At 43.5% G+C, this 14,175-nt stretch overlaps 2 protein-coding genes across 2 annotated transcripts in view; one reads left to right on the top strand and one right to left on the bottom strand.

Moving 5' to 3' along the window:
• Positions 1–2,629, bottom strand: part of LOC126485716 (formimidoyltransferase-cyclodeaminase-like) — a 108,056-nt gene extending 105,427 nt beyond the window's left edge. The window contains exon 1 of the mRNA XM_050108895.1: positions 2,523–2,629. Coding sequence (XP_049964852.1) covers positions 2,523–2,576 — 54 coding nt within the window. The 5' untranslated portion in view covers positions 2,577–2,629. The remainder of the gene's footprint in view (positions 1–2,522) is intronic.
• Positions 2,630–7,124: 4,495 nt separating this feature from the next.
• The window catches only part of LOC126485690 (argininosuccinate lyase), a 140,389-nt gene continuing 133,338 nt past the window's right edge, over positions 7,125–14,175 (top strand). The window contains exon 1 of the mRNA XM_050108894.1: positions 7,125–7,178. Within this exon, the coding sequence (XP_049964851.1) occupies positions 7,176–7,178 (3 nt within the window). The 5' untranslated portion in view covers positions 7,125–7,175. The remainder of the gene's footprint in view (positions 7,179–14,175) is intronic.

Here is a 14,175-nt window from a genome sequence, read left to right as displayed (position 1 = left end):
TGTGATTTGGGAATGAGAAACCCTTGTGTCTAATCTTTCCTTACACACTGAATGTAAATAGCATTACTCCTACCTACGTCGTGCTGTGACGCTCCAATGTTAATTATCTCGCTATCCAAGCGTGTGGTACACTGCAAGTCAATTCGATGTTCATTGCATCCGCCATCATGGTGTTGCTATTTTAATTGCCATCTGTGTAAATTCTCTAACACTGTTCAGCTCAAATGGTTCAAATGGGTCTGAGCACTATGTGACTTAACTTCTGAGGTCATCAATCCCCTAGAAGTTAGAACTACTTAAACCTAACTAACCTAAGGACATCACACACACCCATGCCCGAGGCAGGATTCGAACCTGCGACCGTAGCAGTCGCGCGGTTCCAGACTGTAGCGCCTAGAACCGCTCGGCACTGTTCAGCTATAAAATCTCACTGCAGTGGGTGCATTTCACAGCAGAACAGATACACGTAATCTTGCTGTTGTGAAATAGCACTTTGTTCGCTAAATTTTTAGTTTCCGTTAACCAAATATGTGTCGCGAGACGTAAGGTTCTACAGCGCTCGCAGAGCCTCAGGGAAGTTTGTGGCTACGAGTCTCGTAGTGTGGCGCTTGAAGGAGCATGGGTTCAGTTTCAAATTTTGGCCCGTCAAGAAAATTGATATTCTCACAATTCTTCGACGCAGAGACACAGAATTCTCCACAATGGATACAACTTTTCAGTCCAACGAACGATTGCTGGGAAACACCCTGGTCTCAGACAAATGGTGAAATGTTTACTAAAATAGTTATTTCTTAAATTTAATTGATTTTGAATTTTTTACCTTGTAACAGTATATCATGAGTGTTTGTTTACAGTGAAAAAAAAAGAAAAGACGTGGGATGTACCGGATTAACTTGACTGCTATGGTAGCTAAGCATCAAAAAGAAAAGAAAAAGAAAATAGCCACACAAGCGAAAAAAAGTGAGGTATATGTTCTAGGCCACAAAATTCTAATATCATTTCTTTTTTATCAGTAGGTTTTGTGTCTAAGTACGTAGTACCGTGGCAGAGATTATATCGGATTTCATGTTCATGAAATGACAGACGTGAAAGCCCGAATACAGTGGCTCAGACTGAAACGAATGTGACAGAAATATCTTTAAAGTATTTCGTTAAGACATGTCATAACGGTAAATGAAAGTGAAGTATGAAAGTCGAAATAACAGATATTTCCTTACACTTCAGTCGAAATAGCAAATATTTATACAACCTTAGTATGAACAAATTCTTTTAGTATAGAAGAAAATTTCATGTCATTATGTTATTTCATTGGCGTCAACTAAGGCCATGTTTGCGATGTCACTGGATCTGGCAGTTCAATCAACTTTCTTTTGTGTCCATAACTGACTGATGTTGCGCAGTCTACCCCACTGTCTACGTTCGTCTCGGCTTGTTGTTTGTCGGTCTTTGTTTATCCCAATTGCCACTACATTTTGGAGTCGAGATTCTGGGGCAACTTCAGGTTTAGTGCCTAGAGTTCGTCTTTGCAATAAATATTAAAAGGATTTGGTTTTTCATCGAAAGGGTTAAAGATCTTCTCCATCAATTCGATTCTATTCCTTCTCTTTAAGTAAGGGTAAGATTTTCCCAACTTATGTGGAGCTTTTTTTGCTTTTTTGTTAATTTTATTAATTTTTTGTTTATGACTGACTTTCACATAGATCCATCCATTAAGTTACAATAAAGAATTAAATACAAATGTACGAACTTCGGCAGATAAAACATTGCGCCAGCCTACCCTCAGAGCTGCGATGTACGGAACAGGCTTCAGCAGTTTACAGAATATTAAATAAGAGGACACTTCCCATCATTCTGAAAACTTTGGCTACGAACCGGCTGGCGGCTTCTTCGGCCATCTTCAAGTGACAACTGAATGTTGCAATGCAGATAAAAATGATGCGCTGTTTACACAGATATTATTTGTGCAGAAGATACAAAGATTACTGTTACGTATTTTTAAGTGACATTCCGATATAAACATTTACCGCTGAACAAATAGGTTGTGTGGCCGTTAGCTTCTGTTTTCATAATCTCCTCTACATGACGGTTAACTGCACTTCCTTAGCACACGTTATAACATTAACTGAACTTTCTGTCGGTGCTTGATTGAACATGATAATAATATTAAATAGCTAAACACATTCTAACGTTCTGTAAAATTATATTTATTTGGTCACAAACCGGCTTTCGGCTTCCTAGGCCATTTTCAGGTGACAACCGTCATTACACTTTTCTTCTTTCTTGGATATAAACCAGACGTTTAAGCGTAATAGACTGGCACAGCATCCCATGAACGTGAAAAGATTTTGGGGGCTGTGAAGAGCTATAAAAAAGGCCTCAGAATCTTTTTGGGTCGACGTACTTTGGAAAAATAGACCTGTCAGACTACCAAACTGTGCCGGCAGGACTCCATTTACTGCAAGCTGAGACCCTCCTGCATCACGGTTGCTGACGGTCTCGTTGGGTGGACAGGGAGTGCTTACCTTAGCGTCGCGACCCTCCGAGAAGTTGGGGACGCAGAGCACGAGCCTGTCCATAGTGCGTGCGGCGGCTGCACTAGCAGGCAGGTGTGGCGACTGCGAAGGCCAGATAGCGCGCGGCCAATAAATGTCTCCGCACCAGCCACATTACATAATTCTCACTCGGAACGGGTTCTGTTTGTTGTGAACGTCTCCTCTTGGCGCAGCCGAGCTCGGAGCCAGCTCCTACTTTTAGGGCCTTCATGAAATACTTTCTCACCCTTCACCTTTTACCTACAGAATGACATACAGAGCAATGATTAAATATCAGTTGCCTTTGTATTTACTAACGGTCCTCAGTTCTATTTCACATTCTTCGGAAACGTTTCCAAAACATTGGTAAGTGTTTCATTTCTTCGCCTCTAACTAATGAGTGAGTACACTATCTGGTCACAAGAATCTGTACACCTATTACTGAACGTTGTATGAGGTGTGTTAATGCTCCGCCTTTTTGGCGGCTGGAAACTCTTTGAGAGAGGTTTCTGAATGTCTGTGCAGAAATGGGAGTCCATTTATCCTCAAGAGGCGAAATCAGAGAACGCAGTGATGGTGAATGCTGGGGTGTGAATTGAAGTCGATGTTCTAACTCAACCCATATGTGTTCCATTGGGTTCAGGTCCGGACTCTGGGCAGGCCAGTACATTTCAAGAATGTTACTATCCACTAACCATTGTCTCAGTGACGCTGATTTATTATATGGTGCATTGTCATGTTGATATGAACAGTCTTCGTCTTCGAACTCTTACTCTACTGTACGCAGCGCACAATGCTGTGAAATGAGTTCGCATCCTTCCACATTTAGCGTTTCCTTGAGCAGAATCACACCCTAACCACGAAAAACATCCCCATACCATAACACCACTTCCTCCATACTTCACTGTTGACACAACATGATGGTAGGTAACGTCCTTCAGGCATACTCCAAATCCAAAACATTCCATCGAACTGCCATAGGATACAGCGTGATTGATCACCAGAATCACTCGTTTCAAGTCATCACATGGATTCTCTGCGAATCACATTCAAGTGCCTGGCGGAGGGTTCATCGGACCACCTTCACAATAATTCTCTATTATTCCAATCTCGTACAGCGCGCGGCAAAAACGAATACCTATATCTTTCCGTGCGAGCTCTGACTTCCCTTTCTTTATTATGATGATCGGTTCTCCCTATGTAGGTCGGCATCAACGATATAACTTCGCATTCGGAGGTGAAAATTGGTGGTTGAAATTTCGTGAGAAGATTCTGGGCAACGAAAAACGCCTTTGTTTTAATGATGATACAAAACGTGCTGCCCTTCTTTGAACTTTCCCGATGTACTCCGTCAGTCCTATCTGATAAGGATCCCACGCCGCGCAGCAGTATTCTAAAAGAGAACGGACAAGCGTTGTGTAGGCAGTCTCTTTCGTAGATCTGTTACATTTTCTAAGTGCCCTGCCAATAAAACGCAGTCTTTGGAGCCGGCCGAAGTGGCCGTGCGGTTAAAGGCGCTGCAGTCTGGAACCGCAGGACCGCTACGGTCGCAGGTTCGAATCCTGCCTCGGGCATGGATGTTTGTGATGTCCTTAGGTTAGTTAGGTTTAACTAGTTCTAAGTTCTAGGGGACTAATGACCTCAGCAGTTGAGTCCCATAGTGCTCAGAGCCATTTGAACCATTTGAACCAGCAGTCTTTGGTCAGCCTTCGCCACAGTATTTTCTATGTGTTCCTTCCAATTTAACTTGGTCGTAATTGTAATTCCTAGGTATTTAGTTGAATTCAAGGCCTTTGTATTTGACTGATTTGCGTTGTAACCGAGGTTTAACGGATTCCTTTCAGCACTCATGTGGATGACCTCACACTTCTCGTTATTTGGAGACAAAAATGTGTGTGAATTCCTAAGGGACCAAACTGCTGTGGTCATCGTTCCATAGACTTACACACTACTTAAACTAACTTATGCTAAGAACAACACACACACCCGTGCCTGAGGGAGGACTCGAACCTCCAGCGGGAGGGGTATTTGGAGTCAATTGCCTATTTTTGCACCATACAGAAATCTTTTCTAAATCGTTTTGCGATTTGTTTTGATCTTCTGATGACTTAACTAGTCGACAAACGACAGCATCATCTGAAAACAACATAAGACGGCTGCTCAAATTGTCTTCTACGTCGTTTATATACACTCCTGGAAATTGAAATAAGAACACCATGAATTCATTGTCCCAGGAAGGGGAAACTTTATTGACACATTCCTGGGGTCAGATACATCACATAATCACACTGACAGAACCACAGGCACATAGACACAGGCAACAGAGCATGCACAATGTCGGCACAAGTACAGTGTATATCCACCTTTCGCAGCAATGCAGGCTGCTATTCTTCCATGGAGACGATCGTAGAGATGCTGGATGTAGTCCTGTGGAACGGCTTGCCATGCCATTTCCACCTGGCGCCTCAGTTGGACCAGCGTTCGTGCTGGACGTGCAGACCGCGTGAGACGACGCTTCATCCAGTCCCAAACATGCTCAATGGGGGACAGATCCGGAGATCTTGCTGGCCAGGGTAGTTGACTTACACCTTCTAGAGCACGTTGGATGGCACGGGATACATGCGGACGTGCATTGTCCTGTTGGAACAGCAAGTTCCCTTGCCGGTCTAGGAATGGTAGAACGATGGGTTCGATGACGGTTTGGATGTACCGTGCACTATTCAGTGTCCCCTCGACGATCACCAGTGGTGTACGGCCTGTGTAGGAGATCGCTCCCCACACCATGATGCCGGGTGTTCGCCCTGTGTGCCTCGGTCGTATGCAGTCCTGATTGTGGCGCTCACCTGCACGGCGCCAAACACGCATACGACCATCATTGGCACCAAGGCAGAAGCGACTCTCATCGCTGAAGACGACACGTCTCCATTCGTCCCTCCATTCACGCCTGTCGCGACACCACTGGAGGCGGGCTGCACGATGTTGGGGCGTGAGCGGAAGACGGCCTAACGGTGTGCGGGACCGTAGCCCAGCTTCATGGAGACGGTTGCGAATGGTCCTCGCCGATACCCCAGGAGCAACAGTGTCCCTAATTTGTTGGGAAGTGGCGGTGCGGTCCCCTACGGCACTGCGTAGGATCCTACGGTCTTGGCGTGCATCCGTGCGTCGCTGCGGTCCGGTCCCAGGTCGACGGGCACGTGCACCTTCCGCCGACCACTGGCGACAACATCAATGTACTGTGGAGACCTCACGCACCACGTGTTGAGCAATTCGGCGGTACGTCCACCCGGCCTTCCGCATGCCCACTATACGCTCTCGCTCAAAGTCCGTCAACTGCACATACGGTTCACGTCCACGCTGTCGCGGCATGCTACCAGTGTTAAAGACTGCGATGGAGCTCCGTATGCCACGGCAAACTGGCTGACACTGACGGCGGCGGTGCACAAATGCTGCGCAGCTAGCGCTATTCGACGGCCAACACCGCGGTTCCTGGTGTGTCCGCTGTGCCGTGCGTGTGATCATTGCTTGTACAGCCCTCTCGCAGTGTCCGGAGCAAGTATGGTGAGTCTGACTCACCGGTGTCAATGTGTTCTTTTTTCCATTTCCAGGAGTGTAGATAAGGAACAGCAAAGGGCCTATAACACTACCTTGGAGATATTATCCGAAGCGCCCCCAGCCACTGGCTACAGAAATGTGTAGCTAATGAGGAGCTGCTCGACCGTTGCATCCTATTCTTTTTAACTCCCTACGCAGAGACATTGGTCCCAGCTAGACCGCTGGTAGCATTTTGGAGCTCGCGAGTGATTCTTTCTGTTGATTTCGTGTTGTTTTATGCCCCCCCCCCCCCCCTCGCAATATTGAACGGTCCCTGTCAGTCGGTACGTAAGTTCTACCTGGTCCTGGCGTAGATGTGGTCATTCCTATTTCACGATCACGTCACCAACAGCCGACCTGGCCGTCTTTAGAAAAATGAAATGTCGCGATGGGTGTGTTAATCACGTGAAATCCAATGATTAGTCCACATCCGAAGTCACTAAACCCTCATGACCAACGCATTTGCTGTTACTGCTTCTCTACTGACAACGCAAGGCTCCCCGCCGCCTTTAATACTGGCGGGTCCGAGCCTCGTGACATCTAGTACTCAATTCCACGTTACAATCGGATGTCAGGATACTGATCAAATGGTGTGTATTCTGTGTGGAAGTTTGCTTTTGAAGTAAAGAACAATATCTAAAAAGAGAAAACTTCAATCCTTTCCAAAAAGTTACGAGAGGAAGAGTGGAAAGTCTCTGGCCAATCATTGAAAAACTTTTAGAACAACGCAAAATGTCGGAAGATTTCCACAGAGCAGATTCAGTTTCTTAACTGCAACCCTGAAAGGTCTGCAAAATATCAGTCTAGGATTACCATAAGCTATTAACTAGCCTCAAAATGTTTCCTATCCACAAATTTTGTCACATGAGGTGATACGTGGAAGTAAAAGACTGACACAGTTGTTAAAAAAATGTACTTTAAATTTCTCAGTTTTCTCATTGTGAGAACACCTTCAACTTTTTTTCCATTTCAGGCCACTTCTCACGCAAAAATATTTGTCCAGATGGCGCAGAAGTTGAGCATCATGTACCCCAGTCACTGGTCTACCCGTTCATGGTAAGCCATCAGAATAATGCTGCATGCATCTCAGAAAACACTGGTCATAAAGTTCGTGGCAAATGAAATCAACTTAGCTTATTCTGATTCAATAAAGGAAATAATTTTCTTTCATAAGTTATACTTTTATTTTGAAATAAAGGCTTTATTTCGTCACTTAGTAAAAAGGTAATTCACTTCTTTGAGCATTGTTGTACTACGTCACAATAAAAAGGAAGCTGTTATGCTTGCAGCGTGATGCATTCCACACACTAGCGTGAGAGAATAGAAACATGAGATGGTGGTAGGGCCTCTCGCCTGCACCTATTGCTTTGATTGCTGTTACATTTTTATAGGAGGTAAATGGGCACTGGGCTTGCATTTGGGACCATTGCGTTTCAATTCAGAGGTCTGGGAATCTTGATTTCGGGTCTACGTGGTTTCCCTAAATCGCTCAAGGCGAATGTAGAGGTGGTTTCTTAGAAAATGAGACGGCGGACCTGCTTCCCCATCCTCTACAATTTTATGTCGAGTGGGCATCAAACCCTAATCTTGCTTCCCTACTAACCTTCCCTCGACCATATTTCAGCCACATTAGCAAGACGACGCACATTGCTAGTTGGACTTATTTTTTAAAAAGAAATATTACTGAGAAGTTCAGCTCCCCATTCGCTTTTGGGCAACATTCAACAAAACTGTGGCTCCCATCTTGCAAAACCTTCTTTACATAGACAGTTCTCCATGCAAAACATACTATACAATTTTTCTGGATATACCTTTATCGTCAGTTATTCCACACCCCTTTAATAACCGATCGCCAAAGATCATAACGTGAACTTCCTCCTTTCAACTGTAGTTCAACTTTCATGAGGTTCCTTACATGAGTATAATAGCACGATTTTGATCACCACAAATGAAGTGCTCAAAATTTTGGAAATTTGTGGTAAGTTCCTATGAGACCAGACTGCGAAGGTCATCGGTTCCTAGACTTACACACTACTTAATCGAACTTAAACTAACTTAGGCTAAGAACAACACACACACCCATGCCCGAGGGAGGACTCGAACCTTCGACGGGGTAGTCGCGCGAACCGTAACTGAAGTGTTTACCATTATGGCATTGGCAAACGGAGATAATAATAAAATACCACTGTGCATATTCTCATACACACACACGTAACTAAGTTTTACTTATTCTGCGTTTACAATACAGTAGGAAGAATACCTGATAAAATTTGTAGGTGATTTGGGCGCAAAAACTGGCACACAGAGGTGACACCTTTGAAAGCATCAGTAGCTCTAACCCAAAGGGGTAACAAATCTAACTGAGCTCGGGTGACAGGAATGGATACATAGTTCCATGCTGTTTAAGCTTTATGCCAGAATTTATATTCGTAATAGCTAGCAAGTGGTGGAGTGCCATCTCCCGGTAACCCATGACCGAACGATTTCAAATGGCGAGGGATCTGGAGAACGTGCTGGTCACGGTAACAGTAGAACAAGCTCTGCATCGACCAAGTGCAACATGTGGTCTTCCGTCAACTTGTTGAAAAATGATGGCACAGGGACCTCCAGATAGGACACTGCCACCAGTTTTAACAAATCACAGATGCAATGGCTGATGTTCAGATTATAAGTTACTCGAACCGCAGGTAATAGGTTTTGCGCTGACTGGTATCTCATACCCTTATGCTGTGTGCTGGACCCATATGACGATAACAAATGCAATATAGCAACATTTATTTCCGTCGGAGTCTCCACATACAGATATGCAAATTATGATACAGTACACAGGAAAGACAAAATGGTGTCACTCCTATGTCCGATGAGTAATAGGGTACTGGGGGCGCTGGGATACTTTTCATATCAAATTGATATACAAATTAATTAAATTGATTAATTAATCACCTCCTCCATCCATGCCCACCCCCAAATCTGGATGATGTCGTGTGTTTTTCTTAGCCTGCACATGAGTCCCAGCCCCTCCACCTCCCCTCCCCTCCTTCCCTACCCTATTGGCGGGAACTTCGAATTTTGGGGGAATTTCGAATTTTGGCGGGAATTTCTTTGTCCCAGGGCTGTACTGACGTCCCCACCCCACCCCGCCAACCGGGAACTGTTGTCAAATTAAAAATAACGGTACCCTTTCCGGGACTCGAACCTTAGTCGTTCTGGAAGAAAGCCCAAGTACACCTTCAAACACATGGAAACCGCCCAGATGCAGGAGAGGAAGGTTAGGTTAGTATACATTGTTTATTTTGAAGTAAAGATCGGTCATAATTACGTAATTAGTCATAAAGATTGTGTCTAATTACACAACTACATGCGTAGTGCTACACAAGGACTGCCTAAAATCGCAATACAACTCTAAAATTGATGACGCCATAGAACAGATGTTATCCTGCTGGGTGCTAGAGTTGGACAGAGAGGAGTTTAAGAAGTGTATTACCTATAAGCAAACAGCTGAGGACGGTATCTATCGCTGTTTGGCGTCAGAGTTCGCTACAGACCCCTGCTCGACAATCACCCTGCAGCCCAGGTAATCGTAGCCAATACACGTTAACACAACTGGTGGAAAATGAGTCATTGTTCTAATTACACATCGAAATTCTCGTGAAAAAAAACCAGCACTTGTAGTCAATAGGTCATAATGCAACACATGTAGTGGGGACTGGGAATAAATCATCGTAACAACAGAACTACCGCAAAAACCGACCCCAAAAGATTGCAGAGGGGCTGCAGTTGCAGCTGTGTCCTCCTTGATGGGCGTTCACGAACTAACCAACTTGGATGCAGTCTTACATCCCCATTCCACCCATCATCCTCCCCTCCTTCCCTTCCTCTTCTAACCGTAGGTAGCAATAGAGGCTTTTTCTGTCTTGCCGCTGGTGATCCACAATGAGATCCTTCTGGCGGCATTGATATACTACCTCCAGTCACCGGAAATCAGTCACAGGTAGACAGAGGACAAGAACAAGACGCTTCATGCAATCTCTTAAACGTTTTTCTCTGAAATACTGGATCTCCATGGAACAACAACGATTTGGAAAACAGGACGCCCTCTGCCTGAAGGGACCACAGACACCACCATATCTGGGAACACAGTCTTCGTCAGCTGCAGCGGGAACAGCCTGCAGAGCGTGGCACGAGCTTGCGATCTCCTTGAGGCGATGGTCCTTCGCCAACACAAAAGGGGAAGTTTACAGCACAGCACCACCTCACAGGCCGCGCCGTGGTCAGGACACAGCTGCCTAGTGCGGCCACTCACACACACGCTGGTCCATCCCTCACATCACCCCTTGCAAGCGACCCCCATTCTGTCGTACAGAACACTTCTATTTAACATCAACACATCTCTTACAAACGAGCATCTATCAAAAAGGAGAACTCAACCACGGCAATAATAAAGGTCCTCTTTGCACGAAAATAGATGCAGTCCATTTTTTTTTATCTTTACATTTGACTGCAAGATACAATTCGCATCTCAGTATTTTGCGACACCCAACGAAGTGCACCATTAGCAAATACAAATGATCAGACTACACACCCGCTGCACACATCCACCATGTGTAAAACTGGGAAAAAATCTTCCACTATTTTTCTGCGAAAACTACTGATCGCCGCAGAATGTCATTATTTCGAAACTGCCGTTGGAGTAAAGAAAAAGTGAGAATGTAAACTCTGAAGAAAAGTCATTGTGTTAAGCAATTTCTTTCAGATTGATGGACAAATTACATGACCCGAGAGCGTCTCTTACGTTCAAATTAGTGTCTGTAAATAAACTGTCATGCACATCAGTATTACAACCATTTCAGAGATGTGAAATAATATCTTTCACGCCATTGGCTCACGTGTCTGGAAAAAACATAATCATTTTACGTGCAACAACAAGAAGCTATAATTCGAGAGGACACTGATGCTTTGTACACTACGGCAAGTCCTGTTTTACTAGTGTGAAGCCATATCACATCTGCGTTTATGAAATGCCTGGAGAGAGCCTGTCTTGTAATAGATCCTCCTATAAGATTTTACTGCTTTTCTCTCTCCTCCATTGCAATGAAACCAAATACCATCTGTGTACTTACATTTGACATTTTTGCTCCCTAACACCCCTCTACCAACATGTCTGTCAAGTCTCTATCATGCAACAGATTCTTGTGTTCTAGCTTTTTAAGCAATTTGATCATCACAACCTGTTTCGCGCAATCTAATCACATGTCGGGGAAAAAGTCACTATCATTTCTTTGTTCGAAAACGAGCTATAATTTAAGTGGTGTCTACATTATAAATAGAGGTTATTAAGCATTAAATAACACAGGATTTGTGGTAACACCTGTTTTTTAAACACAGTCATGATGATAATAATAAAAACAGTCATGATTCCACTAGAATAGATACAGCCGTTTTCTATTAGTTTTATGAGCGAAACGGGTGTAGTATTGAGAGAACCATCTGTATCCAAACTTTAAATAGTTATATCACTCCCTGTAATAGAACTTCCTCTAAGATTTTACCACATCTCTCTCTTCCAACTATCGAAAAGCAAATACCGTCTGCGTATTGACATTGAGCATATTACATATACACTTATCTCTCCATGCAAGCACATGGCCAGTGCTCGAAGTCGCTTGCACAGATCTGTGTAAGATTTTGTCAACTGTACTGGAGGGACACCATATCCAACAGACTATCAATCACAAGAATGTGTTCCTGTATTGGTCCTTTGGCTGTAACACATCCAAACAGTGTACAACTGCAGCTATGTACACAGCCCCACAGTTTGTTTTTATAAAACGACTTTGAGGTCTACGTCAGCTGCTAAAACTATATTAACACATTTTGATAGTTTGGCTCTCATAAGAAGCTGAATATCGCTTGGTGTAAACTATGCAACTCCCACAAAACACAAGTTGATAGAAATAAAAGACAGAGGTGATTATTGATAAAACTGTGGGACACATCGCAACATATATAAACTAGAAGAGTTTTTGGCGTTGTAGAGCGTTTCTAACAGCTATCCGAAGGTGATGACCTGTACACTTAACCTCATCTTCCACAGCGACAGGGTAGCAGATTTGTTGATGTTCTGTTTTGAGGAATATTGTCTCCTCATTTTTCAGTCTTGTACATGATTTCCGTTTTGATGCTGGCCATCGCTAGAAGGTGTCATTCATAACACAAGTGAGGCAGCAGAAAGAAAATGAGGTACTGTTATCTTATTGGTGAAAAATAAAAACATATGGAGAGCAGTGCAGCATATGGAAATAGGACAAGTCTGCAGCATTGAGGAACGCCTCCAAACAGCTGGCTACATTTAAACCTATGCTCCACAATGACAAGTAGTAGATATCCAGCATTCCACCAATGCTCTCTCCATCTCAACCAGGTTGTGTCAGTCAATCATTATGCTGTAATCAACAGTACACCACTGGATACATGGGATGGGATAGACACTGTTGATATGGGGGTGATGTACGGTAATACATACTTCAGTTGATAGCACAATTAACTTTAGCAATTTTACCAGTTGTTCCGAAATTTCAGCGCCAGCCAGTGAATCAGCAGAATGCTTCCCAGTTTCTGTATAATTGCTAAATCATCCCTCCACTACACTGCAGCTACAATATACTAGATTGCGAATGCAGACAGATGACTGTGCAGTATGTCCATTCGACCATATACACCAAAATATACTAGACACAGAGCACTCTAGGGAATGGCTTAAGTATGATAAACACATTGATTCTTCTCCTTAATACTTAAGGAATAACATTGTTTGTGAGAACCGGCCATAATTCGGTAACATACATATTCGACTGGATGTGTGAGAATACAGTTATGGAGTGAGATACATATGTTTCACCTGCTTTAACATAGCTCCTTTGTGTAATACTTACGTCGCCTTTGTTGGAGTATGTGTTACGAAAACTCTCCTACAGGGGAAGGGGTGGGTTAAAAGTGAATGCAGCCAGAACATAATTTTTAAACTTTCCTCGGTCTCTAGTGTGTGGGTACTCGCAACCCATCTCAATTCCACGCATTTCGCGCTACTTTTTTCTCTAATTTTATTTATTCTCAGTCAGTTTAACTAAATTTGCAAATTTTTTCGCGATTTTACATATTTCGCCGTAATTCCCTCAATTTTAAATATTTCCCATCAATTTGTCGTTATTATAGCAGATTTCCCTCGATTTTTACGGATTTTATATCATTTTTTCACGTTTTTTGATATTTTTCCGCATGTATATGGTCATATTGCTGGCATACTCATGCGTTATTTGATTTTATATGAAGATATTTGCATGTCCTACACACCACCCTATTAAAAATTATAAAAATAGATGTACAGCACAATTATCTACCCGCATTCGCAACATTGTATACCTCACCCCTCCACTACCTCTTGCAAGGTAGTGGAGGGGTGATTTAGCGATGATGCAGCGGAACAGGTGGTATACTTTGATGTATATGACCGAATGGATATACTGCACCGTCATCTAATCTGCATTTGCACTCTGTTATATGGTACTTGTAAAGTTGTGGAGGGGTGACTTAGCGATCATGCAGAAATCGGGAAGCATTCTGCTGTGTCACTATCTGGCGTTGAAATTACAGAACAACTGGTAAATTGCTAAAATTAATCGCCCTATCAACTGCGGTGAGTATTACTGCACATTGCCCCCACTCCAACAGTGTCTTTCCCATCCTGTCCATCCAGGAGTATGCTGTTCATTACCACTTAATGATTGACTGACACCACTTGAATGAGATAGAGGGAGCCTTGGCGGAACACTGGATAACTACTACTTGTCACTGTGAATCATCGGATTAAATGTAGAGGTCATCACTTTCAGCCAGTTATTTGGAGGCACTCCTCAATGCTGCAGACTCGTCCTACTTCCATATGCTCCACTGCACTCAATATGTTTTTATTTTATTTTTCACCAATAAGATAACAGTACCACTTTTTATTTCTACTACCGTGAGCATGTTGTGAATGGCACCTTCCGGCAATGGT

The sequence above is a fragment of the Schistocerca serialis genome, chromosome 1 (genome assembly GCF_023864345.2).
Source record: "Schistocerca serialis cubense isolate TAMUIC-IGC-003099 chromosome 1, iqSchSeri2.2, whole genome shotgun sequence".
Taxonomy (NCBI): Eukaryota; Metazoa; Arthropoda; class Insecta; order Orthoptera; family Acrididae; genus Schistocerca; species Schistocerca serialis.
Note: the sequence above shows the minus strand (reverse complement) of the source record. Positions and strands in the feature narration are given on the sequence as shown.